At 41.8% G+C, this 21947-nt stretch overlaps 1 protein-coding gene across 1 annotated transcript in view; it reads left to right on the top strand.

Moving 5' to 3' along the window:
* The first annotated feature begins 5918 nt into the window (after positions 1 to 5918).
* LOC126108643 (uncharacterized) overlaps positions 5919 to 21947 on the top strand; it is a 91341-nt gene continuing 75312 nt past the window's right edge. The window contains exons 1-2 of the mRNA XM_049913952.1: positions 5919 to 5961; positions 20437 to 20606. Of these exons, the coding sequence (XP_049769909.1) occupies positions 20519 to 20606 (88 nt within the window). The 5' untranslated portion in view covers positions 5919 to 5961; positions 20437 to 20518. The remainder of the gene's footprint in view (positions 5962 to 20436; positions 20607 to 21947) is intronic.

Below are 21947 nucleotides of genomic sequence, written 5' to 3'. Positions count from 1 at the left end.
CGAAAGGATAACGTTCTACGAGACGGGGCGTGGAATGTCAGAAGCTTGAACGTGGTAGGGAAACTAGAAAATCTGAAAAGGGAAATGCAAAGGCTCAATCTAGATATAGTAGGGTTCAGTGAAGTGAAGAGGAAGAAAGACAAGGATTTCTGGTCAGATGAGTATCGGGTAATATCAACAGCAGCAGCAAATGGTATAACAGGTGTAGGATTCGTTATGAATAGGAAGGTAGGGCAGAGGGAGTGTTACTGTGAACAGTCCAGTGACCGGGTTGTTCTAATCAGAATCGACAGCAGACCAACACCGACAACGATAGTTCAGGTATACATGCCGACGTCGCAAGCTGAAGATGAACACATAGAGAAAGTGTATGAGGATATTGAAAGGGTAATGCAGTATGTAAAGGGGGACGAAAATCTAATAGTCATGGGCAACTGGAATGCAGTTGTAGGGGAAGGAGTAGAAGAAAAGGTTACAGGAGAATATGGGCTTGGGACAAGGAATGAAAGAGGAGAAAGACTAATTGAGCTCTGTAACAAGTTTCAGCTAGTAATAGCGAATACCCTGTTCAAGAATTACAAGAGGAGGAGGTATACTTGGAAAAGGCCGGGAGATACAGGAAGATTTAAATTAGATTACATCATGGTCAGACAGAGATTCCGAAATCAGATACTGGATTGTAAGGCGTACCCAGGAGCAGATGTAGACTCAGATCACAATATCGTAGTGATGAAGAGTACGCTGAAGTTCAAGACATTAGTCAGTAAGAATCAATACGCAAAGAAGTGGGATACGGAAGTACTAAGGAATGACGAGATACGGTTGAAGTTCTCTAACGCTATAGATACAGCAGTAAGGAATAGCGCAGTAGGCAGTACAGTTGAAGAGGAATGGACATTTCTAAAAAGGGCCATCACAGAAGTTGGGAAGGAAAACATAGGTACAAAGAATGTAGCTGCGAAGAAACCATGGGTAACAGAAGAAATACTTCAGTTGATTGATGAAAGGAGGAAGTACAAACATGTTCCGGGAAAATCTGGAATACAGAAATACAAGTCGCTGAGGAATGAAATAAATAGGAAGTGCAGGGAAGCTAAGACGAAATGGCTGCAGGAAAAATGTGAAGACATCGAAAACGATATGATTGTCGGAAGGACAGACTCAGCATACAGGAAAGTCAAAACAACCTTTGGTGACATTAAAAGCAACGTTGGTAACATTAAGAGTGCAACGGGAATTCCACTGTTAAATGCAGAGGAGAGAGCACATAGGTGGAAAGAATACATTGAAAGCCTCTATTTGGGTGAAGATTTGTCTGATGTGATAGAAGAAGAAACAGGAGTCGATTTAGAAGAGATAGGGGATCCAGTATTAGAATCGGAATTTAAAAGAGCTTTGGAGGACTTACGGTCAAATAAGGCAGAAGGGATAGATAACATTGCATCAGAATTTCTAAAATCATTGGGGGAAGTGGCAACAAAACGACTATTCACGTTGGTGTGTAGAATATATGAGTCTGGCGATATACCATCTGACTTTCGAAAAAGCATCATCCACACAATTCCGAAGACGGCAAGAGCTGACAAGTGCGAGAATTATCGCACAATCAGCTTAACAGCTGATGCATCGAAGCTGCTTACAAGAATAATATACAGAAGAATGGAAAAGAAAATAGAGAACGCGCTAGGTGACGATCAGTTTGGCTTTAGGAAAAGTAAAGGGACGAGAGAGGCAATTCTGACGTTACGGCTAATAATGGAAGCAAGGCTAAAGAAAAATCAAGACACTTTCATAGGATTTGTCGACCTGGAAAAAGCTGTTCGAGATTCTGAAAAAAGTAGGGGTAACCTATAGGGAGAGACGGGTCATATACAATATGTACAACAACCAAGAGGGAATAATAAGAGTGGACGATCAAGAACGAAGTGCTCGTATTAAGAAGGGAGTAAGACAAGGCTGTAGCCTTTCGCCCCTACTCTTCAATCTGTACATCGAGGAAGCAATGACGTAAATAAAAGAAAGGTTCAGGAGTGGAATTAAAATACAAGGTGAAAGGATATCAATGATACGATTCGCTGATGACATTGCTATCCTGAGTGAAAGTGAAGAAGAATTAAATGATCTACTGAACGGAATGAACAGTCTAATGAGTACACAGTATGGTTTGAGAGTAAATCGGAGAAAGACGAAGGTAATGAGAAGTAGTAGAAATGAAAACAGCGTGAAACTTAACATCAGGATGGATGGTCAGGAAGTCGATGAAGTTAAGGAATTCTGCTACCTAGGCAGTAAAATAACCAATGACGGACGGAGCAAGGAGGACATCAAAAGCAGACTCGCTATGGCAAAAAAGGCATTTCTGGCCAAGAGAAGTCTACTAATATCAAATACCGGCCTTAATTTGAGGATGTATGTCTGGAGTACAGCATTGTATGGTAGTGAAACAAGGACTGTGGGAAAACCGGAACAGAAGAGAATCGAAGCATTTGAGATGTGGTGCTATTGACGAATGTTGAAAATTAGGTGGACCGATAAGGCAAGGAATGAGGAGGTCCTACGCAGAATCGGAGAGGAAAGGAATATGTGGAAAACACTGATAAGGAGAAGGGACAGGATGATAGGACATCTGCTAAGACATGAGGGAATGACTTCCATGGTATTAGAGGGAGCTGTAGAGGGCAAAAACTGTAGAGTAAGACAGAGATTGGAATACGTCAAGCAAATAATTGAGGACGTAGGTTGCAAGTGCTACTCTGAGATGAAGAGGTTAGCACAGGAAAGGAATTCGTGGCGGGCCGCATCAAACCAGTCAGTAGACTGATGACCAAAAAAAAAAAAACGTACCATTATCAAAAAGTTTCCCAGAGAACGTAGAGAAGGGGACTGCACAGAGAGCACACTTGGAATCTGACCCTTCACAGTGAAGACGTTTCCCCCAGCAGCACTCACGACTGGACTCCTCCTGTGGGCCAGCGACCACAGCGATCGGGCAGCAGCTGCCTGGGGCCGTGCAGTGTGCTCAGGCGTCTCGCCGTTTGGCCTCTTGTCAAACGATGCGTAATGTCCATCCAGTCAACCGACGGCGCAACGTGTGGAGGATGCAGAAGAGAGGGCAACACTGCGTTGGAATAAACACCGTGGTTTTTGTTCACATTAAAAAGCATTACTGGGTCCACGATATACACACATAAAAAAAATTGTGTCACCTCAGTTCCGAGAGTTCCGCAACGTGTACCGAAAATTGGAATATAGATCAACATACACATCATTTCTGCCCTTTTTATTGCTCGTTAAAACCACATATTGCGTGAGACCTTCAGGAGGTGGTGGTCAAGATTGCTGCACACACCAGTACTACTAATACCCAGTAGCACATCCTCTTGCGTTGATGCATGCCTGTATCCGTCTTGGCATACTATCCACAAGATCAAGGCACTGTTAGTCCAGATTGCTTCACTCCTCAACAGAGATTCGGCGTAGATCCCTCAGAGTAGTTAGTAGGTCATGTCGTCTATAAACAGTCCTTTTCAATCCATCCCAGGCATGTTCGATAGGGTTCAGGTCTGGAGAACGTGCTGACCACTCCAATCGAGAGAAGTCGTTATCCTGAAGGAAGTCATTTAGAAGATGTGCAGGATGGGTGCGCGAATTATCATCCATGAAGACGAATGCCTCGCCCGTATGTAGCCGATATGGTTGTGCTATCGGTCGGAGGATGGCATTCACGTATTGTACAGCCATTACGGCTCCTTCCATGAACACCAGCGGCGTACGTCAGCCGCACATAATGCCACCCCAAAGCAGTAGTGACCCTCCACCTTGCTGCACTCACTGGACAGTATATCTATCGCGTTCATTCTGACGGGGTTGCCTCCAAACGCATCTCTTACAGTTGTCTGGTTAATGGCATGTACGACACTCATCGGGGAAGAGAACGTGATGCCAGTCCAGAGCGGTCCATTCAGTTAGATGTTGGGCCCATCTGAAACGCGCTGCATGGCGTCGTTGTTACAAAGATGGACCTCGCCAAGGACATCAGGAGTCAAGGTGTCCATCATGCAGCCTAACGCGACGTCCTGTGGCTGCACGAAAAGCATATTCAACATGGTGGCGCTACTGTCAGGGTACCTCCGAGCCAAATTCCGAAAATAGCGGTAATCCACTGCAGTAGCAGGCCTTCGGCGGCCTGAGTGAGGCATGTCATCGACAGTTCCTATCTCTCTCTCTGTGTCTCCTCCCTGTCCGAACAACATCGCTTTGGTTCACTCCAAGATGTCTGGACACTTCTCTTGTTGAGATCCCTTGCTGGTACAAAGTATCAATCCACATGCGATCGTACCCTGGTATTGACCGTCTAGGCATGGTTTAACTACAGACAAAACGAGCTGTATACCTCCCTCCTGGAGGAATGACTGGAACTGATCGGCTGTCGGACGCCTCCATCTAAAATGGTTCAAATGGCTCTGAGCACTATGGTCATCAGTCCCCTAAAACTTAGAACCACTTAAACCTAACTATCCTAAGGACATCACGCAACACCCAGTCATCACGACGCCTCCATCTATTAGGCGCTGGTCATTCATGGTTGTTTACGTCTTTGGGCGGGTTTAGTGACAGCTCTGAACAGTCAAAGTGACTGTGTCTGTGATACAATATCCACAGTCAACGTCTGTTTTCAGGAGTTCTGGCAATCGGGCTAATGCGAAATTGTTTTTGATGTGTGGAGTAGGATGTAGAATCCCAAAGCACCACACAACAATCTCTAGCGTGAAATGCATCCTCCACAGACAGCAGACAGAACGCCCTCCTAATTGCGCCGTTTGAGCATTCAACACTAATAGCTGTGATGTTTTGAGTTAATATTTCATACCATTCCTAGATACCATTTCTTCGGGTTAATGGGGAAACCACATTAAGATGTTGTTTGACAGATATTTTGGGATTTGGTTTTGGGTGCAAGGAATTAATTACAATATAATCAAATTTTGACAATTTTCATTCATGTTTCGAATAGTTTCTGTGAATTTTTCGAATGATTTCAGCCAAAAATAACAGAGTTGTGCTGTGATGTCCACTGAAGGTTGTGAGTAGTGAATTTTGTGTAGCATAGCCATTCCAATTTTCATATGAAATCCAAAATGTTTTGATTTTACATTAATAAGTTATTTTCTAAGAATATGAACCTCAACGCAGGTGAAAATAATGAAAATTAAAATGTTTGCAGGGGTTGGAACAATTTACTTCGATTTTCACTATTTTTTCTCTAATTATGCAAAGAAAAATACCCTTCAAATATGATATCATCTCACGAATTGTTTCATATAATTTATGGTCGTAGTGTTGACGGCAAGTGCGAGGCGCCTCCTGAGAGGGAACAATTTTCTGTCCGGCTTGCGTATCTCGGAGAAGGAGACAAAGGCAACGGAAATGAACACCTCCTGCTGGCAAAGTACGTCGCAGTGAGAATGGAGCGGACTGAGCCTGGGAATGAGCAGCATCTGATGTGGCGCACAGGGCTTTTTACTAGTAAGCGATTCCAGGTTCCCTGTTCCGCGATCGCTTATCTCAGTCTGCAATTTCAGTGTTAATGCAGTGAAGGAGCGACCGTATTTCCGGTGAAACATTTTAGAAAGACAGAGTGCATCATCTTCCATTACGGTGCCAGTGTGGCCACTGGGCGACACGATACGTGACTCGAATTCACTCACTGGGTTTGCGTGAGAGCAAGATTTCTTAGTGCTTCGGCTAAGATCAGATGGCAGAAATACTTCGAACGTCAGACCTATGCAAGAGTTATCGTTGTCGGTGCGGAGGGGGGTGGGGGTAGGAGTGGGGGAGGGAGGGGGTCTCGAGGAAAACTGCGGACAGAGTGGGTGGGGGGCGGCAGCCCAGTCCACCACAGGAGGCGAGTCTCGCTGCCGACCACCACTGCACTGGCTGCCGCGCCGCCCGACGTGTCTGGTGAGTCTCCACGTACTCCCTCCATCAACGTACGGTAGGTATGTACTGTGCGTGTAACCTCCCTCAATTTGGCTGTCTCCTGTTCTCAGTGTTGTCCACACTGAAAAGTGCCGGCCATGAAAATGGGGAAAACTAAAGTGAGACCGAGATGTTTCTCTCTTTTCTAAATTACTTTCCGCGACCTGTAGCGCGACAGTTCTTATTAAGAACTCCCGTATTCGCTAACGTTAGCTTTGAAAGATACTTACTATTGCTTCTTACAGCACAATTTAGGTATTGGAGCTACTACCAGTGGTTCTTGGACGAAAGTTGCTTTTATGTAAACTTGTCGGATCCAAATGACAACTGAAGCAGGCGAGAGTTCCGGAATGAAACTCTCACTCTACAGCGCAGTGTGCGCTGATATGAAACTTCATGGGAGATCAAAACTGTCTGCTTAACCGAGAGTCGAACTCGGTACCTTTGCCTTTCGCGGGCAAGTAGGAAAGTAGGAGACGAGGTACTGACGGAAGTGAAGCTGTAAGGAGGGGTCGCGAGTCGTGTTTAGGTAGCTCAGTCGGTACAGCACTTGAAAGTCAAAGGTCCGAGTTCGAGTCTCGGTCCAGCACACAGTTTTAATCTGCAAGGACGTTCCAGAAGTAAACCTATTGCTGCTTTCTTGGATTTGTTACCACTTTGCATAAGTAACCAGCCTTGCTATGGCAGAGATTGACATGATAGTACGTCGATCACACATGTTAACCAGGTTTTTGTTTTCTCCACACATTCCCCACCCACAAAATTAGTAGAAATTGGCCCTTAGCTCTGGTACTGGGTACGATCTTGGTAACAGCAGTTATAGCTGCATGGTATGCTACTTAGCGACTACGATAGATCGACCATTATCGGTAGAAGGCAAGGAAGGACTGAAAACTGTACCTCTGAATGTTGATAAACTGAGGAACGAATGCTGTAATATGCCCACATGAGTGTGTTGCACTATGTCCAGAACATTCCTGATCACCCTACCATGCATGTGTTGAACAGGTATGTAAGAATACCTAGCATTTGTGTGTTGTTGTTGCAGTAATGACGTTAGTAGTAGTAGTAGTAGTAGTAGTAGTAGTAGTAGTAGTAATAGTAATAGTCTTTAATTAGTAGATCACTTTTTATAGGCATACTGGACACGTCTTGATATTACAATTTAGGAACGATAAATTACTGTAAGTCACATAAAGAGACATTTGCAGGCTTGTAGGTCTAGAATGGCAAGAGTGCGACAAATAGTTAGCTGTGGCCTTATAGTAGGAATAAACCTAGCATTTACTGGATATCATTTACGGATACCACGAAAATCTAAATTAGATGAGTAGGTGAAGAGTAGAGCATCCACCCTCCCGAATACAAGTCCAGTCTGTTTATGACAGTGTTACCTCATTCGGTTTATCTCTTGCGTACAATACTTCAAGTGGCAGGTAGCTAGGTTGGAGGGGTAAGGTGCTGGTGCCCAAATGAAACAGTCCATTACACAATACGAATTCATCAAACAAACTCGATAACTTGAAAGTTACAGAGGTCCGTGATTAATGAATTTTACATGTTGTATGAGCCACAGCCTATGAAACGTTAACAAAATTTAACTGTATTTTTACTCTAAGGCCGTCTAGCAACACTACTCACACTTCACAGATCAACAACAGTGGTTGCTTCGAACTTAACACCGAGTGACGCATTTAATTAAATTCAAACAGAATGAAATAATAGGTCAAAAAATGAAAGAATCAATAAGTGAAATTGAATGTATATCAGGCTTGTAGTCATATAAATTCTTAGTACACTATCCAATGGCAAAAGGTTTACTAGTTACATAGACAACAAAACCAAAATATCTTCATGAACAATATGGAGACGCTCTGTATAAGCAAAATCTGAAATAAGAGCTGCTTATACTCATTAGGTTTTCCAACACAATTGTTCAAGGAATCTGACATGATTTAAAATTTACAGTCCTCGCTCTGAGAGACAGTTTGAAGTTACAAATCAGTACCGAAAATCATGATAAGCCACTCAGTTCAAACCGGCGATCTATTGGCTCAATCTGTTATTTAACCCATCAAACGGGCACGCTAAAAGGCGCCTAGTCTCTACAGTAATTAATCTTGCACCCAGAACACAACGAAACAGTGTGCTAATGTAGGGATTAAGATAGTGGACCAATAATTACACCTGTTGTCACACGCGCCAGCACTGTGTGGAACAAATTTTTACGCTCTCTCGGATTCAGGAACTTAGGTGACCAAACATCCGCCCCAAGGTAATGGTCTAACTCGGTCCTTTTAAAACAACTTCGTCGTAACTGAAACGTGTTGTTGTTGTGGTCTTCAGTCCAGAGACTGGTTTGATGCAGCTCTCCATGCTACTCTATCCCGTGCTAGGTTCTTTATCTCCAAGTATCTATTGCATCTAACATCCTCCGAAACTGCTTAGTATATTCATCTCTTGGTCTCCCTCTAAGATTTTTACCCTCCACGCTGCACTCCAGTACTAAATTCATAATCCCTTGATGCCTCTGAAGATGTCCTACCATCGATCCCTTCTGCTAGTCTAGTTATGCCACAAATTCCTCTTCTCCCCAATTGTATTCAGTACTTCCTCATTAGTTACATGATGTACGCATCTAATCTTCAGCATTCTTCTGTAGGACCGCATTTAGAAAGCTTCTATTCTCTCTTTGTGTAAACTATTTATCGTCCATGTTTCGCTTCCATACATGGCTACACTTCATACAAATACTTTCAGAAAAGTCTTCCTGACACTTAAATTTATACTTGATGTTAACAGATTTCTCTTCTTCACAAAGGCTTTCCTTGCCATAGCCAGTCTACATTTTATATCCTCTCTACTTCGACCATCATCAGTTATTTTGCTCCTGAAATAGCAAAACTCCTTTACTACTTGAAGTGTCTCATTTCCTACTATAATTCCATCAGCATCACGTCATTTAATTCAACTACATTCCATTATCCTCGTTTTGCTTTTATTGATGTTCATCCTATATCATCCTTTGAGGACACTGTCCATTCAGTCCAACTGCTCTTGCAGGTCCTCTGCTGACTCACACAGAATTACAATGTTATCAGCAAACGTCAAAGTTTTTATTTCTTCCCCATGGTTTTTAATTCCTACTCCAAATTTATCTTTCGTTTTCTTTACTGCTTGCTCAATGGAACATTGGGGATAGGCTACAACCCTGTCTCACTTCTTTCCCAACCACTCCTTGCCTTTCATGCCCCTCAACTCTTATAACTGCTAACTGGTTTCTGCAAAAATTGTAAATAGGCTTTCGCTCCCAGTATTTGACAACTGCTACCATCTGAATTTGAAAGAGACTTCCATTCAACATTGTCAAACGCTTTCTCTAAGTCTACAAATGCTAGGAACGTAGGTTTGCCTTTCCTTAGTCTAAGATAAATCGTTGGGTCAGAATTGCCTCACGTGTTCCAGCATTTCTACGGAATCCTAACTGATTTTCCCCGAGGTCGACTTAACCAGTTTTTCCGTTCGTCTGTAAAGAGTTCGTGTCAGTATTTTGCAGCCGTGAAATATTAAACTGATAGTTCCGTTATTTTGACACGTGTCAATACCTGCTTTCTTTAGGATTGGAATGGAATTATTAAATTCCTTTTGAAGTCTGAGGGTTCTTCACGTGTCTCATACATCTTGCTCACCAGATGGTAGAGTTTTGTCAGGGCTGGCTCACCCAAGGCAGTCAGTAGTTCTAATGGCATGTTGTCTAGTCCAGGGGCCTTGATTCGGCGTAGGTTTTTCAGTGCTCTGTCAAGTTCTTCATGCAGTATCATATCTCCCATTTCATATTCATTCACGTCCTCTTCCATTTCCGTAATAATGCCCTCAAGTACATCGCCCTTGTGTAGACCCTCTACATAGTCTCGCCACCTCTCGACCTTGCCTTCTTTGCTTAGAATTGATTTCGATTTGAGTTCCTGATATTCATTCAGATTCACCTTTTCTCCAAAGGTCTCTTTAATTTTCCTGTAGGCGGTATCTATCTTACCCCTAGTAATGTATACCTCTAAATCCTCACATTTGTCCTGTATCCATCACTGCTTAGCCTTTTTTCACTTCCTGTTCTGGCGTTAGTAACTTGCTTATTCTGTATAAGAAATAGTAGTAAATAATAATAGTGATGCTGTCACTGTTAATTGGTAATATTTACTGGCAAAATAAAACCTAACACTAGATTGCGTACTTACAGCTATCCTGTGTGGCCGTTTCTCAGTACGACTTAATAAGAGAGAAGGATTATTAATTGATCACCGATGCGTCGGTTCTCGATTGTGTTCAGGAGACGTACTGATTGATTACGCCAAGGGGTTTTCTTAATTGACCTTTTCACCTGGATTGCCTTCACGCTGTCAGAATCTTCGATGAAAATACCTACGGGACCTATGTGAATATAAAAATAGAAATGAAAGCAAATTAGTCGAATTTCGTAAGAGAAAGATTAACAGATCGGAAGTTGAACACATTACTGGTCTCCCAAATACAATCGAGATACTGCGATAAAGAGCGAACCTGTACAAAGCAAATATACAATTTGAACATCATTTCTGGTTAGTGAAAGAAAAAAATAAGAAGAAAATTACTCCATCGTAAAATATTAATATATCTTGAACAAATTGGCCTTAAACTTCTAGACACTGACAAGTACAGAATAAGTACATGGGTTACAGCTGATATTTATTTTGTACATGGCGCAGTCCAATAATTGCTACTTTATAAGTCCGTTCCTTCTTCACCCGATTTACCGAGACGTTTCTTCGTTGTTTCACATAATTTCTACATAAAATAAAAATACAACTGGTAGCAATCCTATGCAGTACGTCTTAACATGTCAGCGACCAAATGTACCAGAGTAATGAAGTCTCTAGAATATTTCTTAACAAAAGACAGATTGTTCTTTCTTCTATTTCGCTGCTTCTTGTATCAAGCGCTGCGGCAGTAATTTTAAATATCTGCGCCCAGCGGGTCATAGTGTTTATTTAGAGTATTTAAACGCTGAACGCGCGTCTTGGTATAGGCGCACGTTACAAAAATATTTCGTCTCTTGACTCTCGCGCTGTGATGCTCAGCATCTTTATGACAAATACATCATTTGCAACGTATCTGAAATCCATTAATATTACATTGGTTTCCGAGAGAGGAGCGATGACTCAAAAAAAAAAAAAAAAAAAAAGTGGCTCAAATGCCTCTGAGCACTATGGAACTTAACTTCTGAGGTCACCAGTCCTCTAGAACTTAGAACTACTTAAACCTAACTAACCTAACGACATCACACACACTCATGCCCGGGGCAGGATTCGAACCTGCAACCGTAGTGGTGGCGCGGTTCCACACTGTAGCGCCTAGAACCGCTCGGCCACCCCGGGCCGGCGCGATGACTCCGTCAGGATCATCGCGACTCACGAGTAGTTGTAATATTATTGCTTTCATCAATCAAATTAGTATTACTTGCTAGAATTCTTTACAATAGATTTCATATATGACATTAGGCAAAGTGGTTGACATAAAGAATAACAGGTAAATATATTCGTACGACTGAAATTGATGGTAAATTGTTCATGGAGTAATTACATGACTGTTGAGCCGGACTCGTTCTAATGTATTATACAAGGATAACAGGTGTTCATTTCTCGGTAAGAGACAATGAAATTAGGCTAAAGATACACATACATAGATACATTATACGTGGCATAATAAATATTAAAAAATAACAAAGAAATAAATAATTTGACTTCGCAGGAAGTCTGGGAGCAGTGTGCACTCTTGGAAAACTATATTACAAAGAACTGACATTCTTGTTATACAGTGAAATTTACAGGGCCAGCCGGGGTGGCGGAGCGGTTCTAGGCGCAACAGTCTGAAACAGCGTGACCGCTACAGTGGCAGGTTCGAATCCTGCCTCGGGCATGGATGTGTGTGATGTCTTTAGGTTAGTTAGGTTTAAGTAGTTCTCAGTTCTAGGGGACTGATGACCTCAGAAGTTAAGTCCCATAGTGCTCAGAGCCATTTGAACCATTTATAGGAATATTTTTGTCGTGGTCTGGACGTAGATTTCTTGCGCTAAGCTCTTAGCACTTTACTGATTTATGGCTTTCATGACATGCAAAAAAAAAAAAAAAGAAATGTTTCACTGCGCTTTGGGTAAGTATGACTTGCACTGGGAGTGGTAGAACTTCAGGTATAAATGGCAGCACTACACTTGAGTGAGGGAAATTGATTGCACTTTCATAGTGGAGGAAACGTAGGGTATCAGTTTCACTGTGGAGGTTGAAGTGTTTGTCTGGATATGATGGTGCGTTGGAAATTTGTCGTGGATCAGGAACTGTAAGACTGGTTCTGCAACGTGTTGAGCCGTTTGGTGGCGGTCTCTATTTCACTTGATGCATGTTCGAGCTTCCAGTCTTGTTCTCGTACATGAAAAATACAGAGAAAATATGTATTAGAATGTCCTTATTTACTAATAAGTTAGTCTAAAAGAAAAGTTGATTAGGTAAGGATAACAATAATGTTTATGTACATAAGGTCTCATTCTCTTAGGAGTGCTTAGTTATCGTATTTATTTATCTTTCTGGTTTTATTTGGGTCGACAAGTTTTCGTCATTACTTGGCCTGGTCTATAAGTCCGGTAGCAATTGTCAAAGTCGAGTTTGAGACATTTCAGATTAGTGTCTTGGTGATTTTATAAGGTATATAAGTGCTTAACTCATGGTTTTATCAGATTTTATATTGTAAGTATTTCAAACACATTTGGAGTCCGCGATCGTTGTGCAAAGGAAACTGGATCGTTGAGCGCAGCGTACTCTGTGTCACAGGCTTGGCACAACGCTAGCAGCAGTGTTCCGAGAGAGGCAGAACGTTTGGTGCCTACTAGCCGTGTCGTGAGTTTTTTTACAGTTTTTCATCGACTCGGAATTACGGAAGCAGTCAGGTGCGGCCACTCCCGTAGCTGTGTCGAAGAATGTGCCTGTGGAAAGGCGTACAATACCGGTTGCGATAAGTACAACACTTGTTCACTTGCACAGTTCGGTTTTCTACATAGTGGTTTCGTGGTGCAAGTACTTATAACATTACTTCACACATGGAATTCTACACGTGTCCGTGGAGTTATCACCTTTTCAGTTCAGACGTTATTATTATTTCTTGTGTACATGTATTTGGTCGTCATGTGAAAGTCCACAGGCATAAGTTTTATACGTGTCCGTTTATTGCTTGTCTATAGTCGCTTCACACGCAGCAGCATATACGTGTCCATTAATTGATGACTGCATTATTACTACAAAGTGGAGTTGTAGTTGTTGTTGCTGTGGTCTTCAGTCCTGAGACTGTTTTGATGCAGTTCTCCATTCTACTCTGTCCTGTGCAAGATTCTTCATCTCCCAGTACCTACTGCAACCTACATACTTCTCAGTCTGCTTGGTGTATTCATCTCTTGGTCTCCCTCTACGATTTTTACCCTCCACGCTGCCCTCCAATACTAAATTGGTGATCCCTTGATACCTCAGAACATGTCCTACCAACCGATCCCTTCTTCTAGTCAAGTTGTGCCACAAACTTCTCTTCTCCCCAATCCTATTCAATACCTCCTCATTAGTTATGTTATCTACCTATCTAATCTTCAGCATTCTTCTGCAGCACCATGTTTCAAAAGCTTCTTCCTGTCCAAAATATTTATCGTCCATGTTTCACTTCCATACATGGCTACACTCCATACAAATACTTTCAGGAACGACTTCCTGACACTTAAATCTATACTCGGTGTTAACAAATTTCTCTTCTTTAGAAAGGCTTTCCTTGCCATTGCCTGTCTACATTTTATATCCTCTCTACTTCAGCCATCATCAGTTATTTTGCTCCCAAAATAGCAAAACTCCTTTACTACTTTAATTGTCTCATTTCCTACTATAATTCCCTCAGCATCCCCCGACTTCTGCTCTTCCAAGTCCTTTTCTGTCTCTGACAGAATTACAATGTCACCGGCGAACCTCAAAGTTTTTATTTCTTCTCCATGGATTTTAATTCCTACTCCGAATTTTTCTTTTGTTTCCTTTACTGCTTGCTCAATATACAGATTGAATAACATCGGGGAGAGGCTACAAACCTTTCTCACTCCCTTTCCAACCACTGCCTCCCTTTCATGTCCCTCGACTCATATAACTGCCGTCTGGTTTCTGTACGAATTGTAAATAGCCTTTTGCTCCCTGTATTTTACCCCTGCCACCTTCAGAATTTGAAAGAGAGTACTCCAGTCAACATTGTCAAAAGCTTTCACTAAGTCTACAAATCCTAGAAACGTAGGTTTGCCTTTCCTTAATCTAGCTTATAAGATAAGTCGTAGGGTCGGTATTGCCTCACGTGTTCCAATGTTTTTACGGAATCCAAACTCATCTTCCCCGAGGTCGGCTTCTACTAGTTTTTCCATTCGTCTGTAAAGAACTCGCGTTAGAATTTTGCAGCAGTGACTTATTAATATGATAGTTCGGTAATTTGCACATCTGTCAACACCTGCTTTCTCTGGGATTGGAATTATTACATTCTTCTTGAAGTCTGAGGGTATTTCATCTGTCTCATATATCTTGCTCACCAGATGGTAGAGTTTTGTCAGGACTGGCTCTCCCAAGGCTGTCAGTAGTTCTAAGGGAGTGTTGTCTACTCCTGGGGACTTGTTTCGACTCAGGTCTTTCGGTGCTCTGGCAAACTCTTCACGTAGAATCATATCTCCCATTTCATCTTCATCTACATCCTGTTCCATTTCCATAATATTGTCCTCAAGTACATTGCCCTTGTATAGACCGTCTATATACTCCTTCCACCTTTCTGCTTTCCCTTCTATCCTTAGAACTGGGTTTCCATCTGAGCTCTTGATATTCATACAAGGGGTTCTCTTTCCTCCAAAGGTCTCTTTACTTTTCCTGTAGGTAGTATCTATCTTACCCCCCCCCCCCCATCGAGAGATCAGCCTCTACATCCTTACAGTTGTCCTCTAGCCATGTCTGCTTAGCCATTTTGCACTTCCTGTCAATCTCATTTTCTGGACTTTTGTATTCCTTTTTGGCTGCTTCATTTATTGCATTTTTATATTTTCTCCTTTCATCAATTAAATTCAATATTTCTTCTGTTAGCCCAGGATTTTTACTATCCCTCTTCTTTTTACCTACTTGATCCTCTGCTGCCTTCACTACTTCATCCCTCAAAGCTACCCATTCTTCTTCTGCTGTATTTCTTTCCCCCATTCCTGTCAATTGTTGCCTTATGCTCTCCCTGAAACTCTGTACAACCTCTGGTTCTTTCAGTTTATCCAGGTCCCATCTCCTTAAAGTCCCACCTTTTTGCAGTTTCCTCAGTTTTAATGTACAGTTCGTGACTAATAGATTGTGGTCAGAGTCCACATCTGGCCCTGGAAATATCTTACAATTTGAAACCTGGTTCCTAAATCTCTGTCTTACGATTATATAATCTATCTGAAACCGATCAGTATCCCCAGGCTTCTTCCATGTATACAACCTTCTTTCATGATTCTTGAACCAAGTGTTAGCTATGATTAAGTTGTGCTCTGTGCAAAATTCTACCAGGCGGTTTCCTCTTTCATTTCTTACCCCCAATCCATAGTCACCTACTACCGAATTAACATTCGGTACACATATTATGTCTAAATATTATTTACAAAGGAAAAATAATCTCTATGACTACAAGGCCTGACGAAAGAAAGTGTCTCTTATTCATAGTTTGTGCTTCCAAAGTACTTAAGGTTTAGGGCATACACCTTGTTCGAAAACTTGTTACTCTTCTCTTTTTACAATAATTACCCTTTTCTCAAGTTCAGCTCTTATTTTTTCTCTGTTAATTACGTCGTTTGTTTGAAGACATAGTCACTATGGCTTCGCTTATGGGATGAACAGCTCATGTTCAAGTTTCCATTAGGGAAATTGGGAAGCTTAGTGTTCTCTTTCGTGCTGTTGCACATAACAAACCTCAATTGAATTCGCGGTTCGCGGAGAATATGCATATTCTGTCAACAACTAAAGTGTCTGTATGTATCAAGCTTGCTGTCAGTCTGTAAAATTCACTTCTCTACTAGATAAGGTAGGAAGATAAGGATACTGATTAGAGGAAAACACAATAGACTTTTATGGGGTGAAAAAATCTTAAGACAAACTTTTAATGACGTGTGAAGTGATGAGCGTAACATAAATTGTGCCTCATCACGCTAGTTTTCCATGATAAGTAGTTAGCGTAATTAAATCGATACAGTAGTCTCAGTTTCGTCCGATCCAGCTCTCTAAGCATTTCTCTATACATATCTAAAATTGCTTATACCATGCATTAGCAGTTAACAGTGTCTGTTAGCTATCTTCTGTTCTGGGTATCGTAAAATTGGGTCCCTCACAAAAATTTTTAAAAAAATATAAAAAAATACTTCTGGTACTAAATTATTTTACTTATAATTGATCTTTGCAAGTATTTCAGCTGCTCTCTGCCGTAAAATTCCAATGAGCGCATACGGTTTTCTCGGTACTGTAATAAGAGTAATTGAGTTGCACACTTCTTTCCTGCTACCTGGATCGTTATTGATTTATTTGACACATATATGCTAAGCTGCGGTCTGTATCAACTGCTTTTCACAGGTGGTCTCATAAAAATTGTTATCAAACACTCCTTATGCATAATAAAACTTTTCCCTCCTAAGAGTAAGCGACCTTAATCAACATTTATTTACGAGATGTCATTCTGGTCCGAATGATCATTTTAATTTATTTCACTCAAGAGGAGAGAGCTTTGGTATACTTAAAACTAGTGGTATCAGGTGGCACTTAGCACGTCCCTCCTATATTATTTGTTTTTCAGCTCTTTGGCTGTGGCTGCTCATGGCTCAATTAACTTAAAACTTACATCTAAGGCAAATCTTGCTCTCCTATAATAAATCTATTTTATAACTTCTCTTGTGGAGGGAGGTGGACAGGGTGTTAGTCCTGTGCAATATTCTTGTGTACACTTGTATATATATATATATATATATATATATATATATATATATATATATATATATATATATATATATATATAAAGTCTGCGTGATGAAACAATCCTTTTATTCATCAAGACACAGGGTCAGCTAATAGATAGCAACCAATGTGCGGCTTTCTTAGTATAATAAATGGTCCTTCATACAAGTACTGGAACTTGCGATTCTTATGATAAGTTAAAAATGGTTTGTAGTTGGTCTTTAAAAGCACTCGTTCATTTACATGATACGATAAGACTTTGGTAATGTTTTTGTCATGTGCCTTTTTTCTTAGGTTGGCATGAGTGATTGAAGATATGAGAGCTTGTCTTAACTTGTCGTCTAATGTTACTTCAGGGTGTTGTAATTTTGTTCCGCAGCTTCCCTGTGGAGGCATAAAGAAGCTGCTACTAGTTTTCCGACTTAGGTGGAGTTGAAATGTCAGTGAATTTTACTTGAGTAGTAGGCTCAAAAGTTGCGTTCGTATACCATACGAAATGTGCATCACTTAATTGCTTGTCATTTGACATTGCGTTTGATGCTTGGTTCGCCTGCATGTAAAAAATTGTCAGGTTTCCTCGGTTATTGTGACTGGCGGTGTTAAGAAAAGCATGCGACGGATTGTCCTGATTATTGTTCCTGAACTGTTGGTTGAGTTGGTGAGAAAGTGTCGCATTTTGAGGCTGCAAAGAATTCTTTTGATTTGAGAGAGTGAAGTGACTTGGCTGACTATACTGTTGTGGCCCGATATTATTGTTCCATTTATTTCCCTTGTGACGCTTTCCATTACATTTCCGGTAGTTCGGATGCTTGCAATTACAGTTGTGATTTATTGGTGAGTTACTGTATTGTCGCTGTGTGTTTTCATAAATCAGGTTGTATCTATTCTGATGTGGAAATTTGCTACACGGTTTTCCATTGCGGCGGTTGAAATTATTGTGACTGCTGTAACGCTGAGCGTTTGCTTGTCCCCTGTTATGCTGGTACGACATTCCGTTGACACAGTTTGCTACGTGCTGTTGCGAAGCGTGTGGTCCATTATTGTAATTATTCCGCGCAGTCGCACGCACGTCCTCATAGATCATATCCAAGTTGTCAATTTAAATGGAATTTTGCCTCGTCACTAAGCTCTAAGTGTGGAAGAGAACTGTCATCCTCCATGTTTCCAGGAACGAAATTACAGAACTCCACACATTGTCGTTCGTTACCATCACGAAAAGCTTGCCGTAGCAGAATTTTGTACGGTTTCGTATGTAAACGTCTACGCAACTAACGCCAGGACGGACATGGGGGACACGTTGAGCTGTCGAGCTGTGCGACCAGCGGATCGCTGCGGACTCCTCGTGGAACTGTGGCGGATGCGCTCGACATCTTCGTCAGACACTCGGGGACGGCCCGGCGATTTGCCTCTACACACACAACCTGTTTCTTGGAATTGTTCATCCCACTGTCTAACGATCTGTGCTATAGGATGTTCCACACGAAAATCGCGCTGAACGGTTATTACTGACCCGCAAAGCGCTTTCTGGTTTCCCGACACCATTTTTACTGGAACTGAAACGGGCGCACACTGCTGCTACCAGCTGAAACCGTGTAAAACTCGAGAGATTGCTCTTTGCAGAAGTAAGTTGTTCATACACAAATGTCAAATAACATAACAGTCACGATAGTTTTGACATCGGATGACACATTTTCTTAGAGCACAGTTCCCGCCAGCACCAGACTCGGAAGCACACGCTGGCGTGTCCCTAGCCGCCTGAGGATCGTTTAGCTGGCTAACGCCACTGCTGTAGGCGAGACACAGCCCCGTCCTCCTCTCCCTCTGCATACCAGATCACCACGTACAGACATACACTATGGCTTCATTTGAAAAAGCGAAGTTGATCCCCGTCTCCTGCAATTAATATGAGTATTAGAACGGACTATACGTCGCTCATACAGCAGTTTCTCGCAATTAATAGGGTGCAAACATTATAACGATCTCTTAAATTGTGTCGACAGTATTTGCCTTAAACAGTGCAGCTGATGAGCCAGTATACATGGTGGTACCTGAACATACTCAAATATTTTAATATGTTATCCTACAAGTAAAACTAAAGAAAAAGTTCATATAAACATCGGTCCGCAAATGTTTAGTTACCAAGTTACGGCTAATAAAGGATTTTGCCTGAAATTTAGCAACTTCACTAGTACGAAGCCATCGCAAAACTGTACGAGGTTAAGGTAAAGCATGATTTCCATTCACTTCGTCGTCATTGATATGATGAATCTAATAAAATATTTTCCCAGCACGTCTAACTGACGAGACATACTTACAATTCCTTCAAGAACAAAACCCCGCTTGCTCGAAGATGTTCCACTTGTTACGCGATTGCAAATGTGTTTTCAACAGGATGGCGCGCCTCCATTTTCGCCAACCCGTCACTACACATTTAAATGAACATTTTCGCCATAAATGGATTGGTCGAGATGCTACACGTCTGTGGCCACTCAGATCACCCGATTTAACACCAATGCATTTTTTTGTATGCAGATGGCTGAAAGACATAGTTTATGAGGACAAAGTCAATACACGTGAGGCATTACTTGCTCGCGTTGTGAATGCAATAGGCAAAATTAAGAACAACTCTGTGGAACTGAAACGAGCAACAAAATCAGTTCATACATGTGTAGCTAAATTCATTGAACCCGGTGGACACGTTTTTGAACATTTATTGTGAATGTATTGTGAAACTGTATGCCCACTGTACAACTTCCTTAACACTGAGCTTTGTTTTATCCGCTGCAACATGAATTCACGTGTGATGTGGTATTAATAAAAGCAGATTATCTGACAAATTCATACAGTTTCAGTTAAAGTTATTAGCATCTTAATTTCAAAATAAAATTCTCTACAACTTCTGCTGAAAACTTTGTGCAGTCGCCTCGAATTTAAGAAACAAATTGGGCCAAGTAATAAATTAAAAATTTTACGAAATTACTTCTTTGCTTCACTGGATATTCTGAAAAACTACTGCAGATACGCGCCTGGAGCATCTCTTATTAGTTTCACCAGATGAATAACAACAAAATAAATGGAAATCGTGCTTTACTGTAACCTCCTACAGTTTTGCGATGGCTTCATATTAACGAAGTTGGTAAATTTCAGGCAAAATCTCTCACTAGCCGTAACTCCGTAGATGAACATTTGCGGACCTGTGTTCACACGAACTTTTTTCTTTAGTTTTACTTGTAGAACAACAAATTAAAACATTTGCATACCTTCGTGAATCACTCTGTATATTCGGAACAACGGAGTGGCATCCATCTTGTGAAATGGTGTAATTAATATTAATTTACGTTTCTTTATTTACTATACAGGTAGCTGCAAAAAAAAGTGCGTTTTGTGATTACACTTTTTCGTAACATTTCAGGTTGTTCAGCAGACTGCAAGTTCGGTGAAGTTGTTTTGAGGGAAAAGTTTTTTACTTGGCGCGACACCTGCGACCTTCCGTGATGTTCCGCAGAAACGCTTGTTGGTTCATCCGCATTTTTGTGGCGGTGGTCATATGTAGTGGCTACAGTCGCCCAGATTCCGTTACAGGTAAAAATTATTTTTTTTCGATTCCTATGAGGATGGGTATGATAATGGACAGCAATTTTTTGGGAAGAAATGAAGTAAATGTTTAAGTTTTGCACTGAGATCTTTACGAATTTATTTTCCGGAATCGTATACAGAAGTCAGCGGACATAGTGTAACAGCCGACAACTCAGGTAAGTGTTTCATCCGTTACTCATGGTCCAAGTGGTCCTTTTGGTGCTAGTTTATTTAATCACGGTAGCCTTATTTCTGGTTTGAGACGTCCTCGCAGGGGCCGTGGGGAGGCGAGCGTGTGCGAGCTTCCCTCCAGCTGCCTGCGCCACCTGTTCCCTGCTTGTCTTATTCACACACACTAAAATAGTAGCCTACTTGAATATATCGAGGTTCTATTTTTAGAACAGCGAGAGAAGATATAAAATAAATATGCATCAATTGTTCAGAAATCTCTCTTGTCCAAGGGTCACACAAACTTGTATTCAGTACAGTTCGTTGCTCCTGCATGATAGGCAATACGTACGTGAGACGTTATTGCTACGCAAGTAACATAACTGGCAGAGATGGGCGTGACCCACCCGTGGTACACACAGGCGTGAACTTGTTGGGGTAACTGCTTTGGGTCACAGGGCCGTCATAGGAATACTGCGAGGGAACTGCGCAACATCGTTGGGTATCAGTGTATCATTGCCTTTGGTACTGTAGAAAGCTCCAGTTGGAATGCCATTTGGTCATCATGATGTGTATACAGGGTGTCTTTTACCACCGTGTACAAACTCTAGGGATTGATCGATGACAGCATGCGGAACAAGAAAGGTCTAACGAACTTACGTCCGGAAATGAATGATTTCCACGCTAGAGACCATTTATTCAATCATACACTGTTACGAAGACTGCAGTCTAATAGTCGCTGTACCACGCAGCGACGGTTACACTATGTACTGAAAATGCTTTCCATGTGCCTCAGTCCATGCGTGTACACGCGCCGTAGCGTGCTCTGCCTCCCACGCTCACACCGGCCAGGCTGCATACGAACAGCGTCGAAGGCGGGATGAATACGCTGCTCCAGTGTCTCCACATCTGGAATTGGCTACACGTGCACGACACTTCTTGAGCTCGCCCCGTAACCAGAAATCGCACGGGCTGAGATGCGGTGAACGAGCAGGCCATGCAACTGGACCAGCATCTCCAATCCATCAACCAGGGAAGACACCATTGAGATGCGTCTGGACGTTAACGGCAGAGTGTGGCAGCCACATGACCATTAGAATCATCAATAGCACTTCTTCCAGAAAGACGCCCGCAAGAAGTGCCGATAGTTCAGGCCTATTAGGCTATGTTGGAGGAAGA

Source organism: Schistocerca cancellata, chromosome 11 (genome assembly GCF_023864275.1).
Source record: "Schistocerca cancellata isolate TAMUIC-IGC-003103 chromosome 11, iqSchCanc2.1, whole genome shotgun sequence".
Lineage (NCBI taxonomy): Eukaryota > Metazoa > Arthropoda > Insecta > Orthoptera > Acrididae > Schistocerca > Schistocerca cancellata.
Note: the sequence above shows the minus strand (reverse complement) of the source record. Positions and strands in the feature narration are given on the sequence as shown.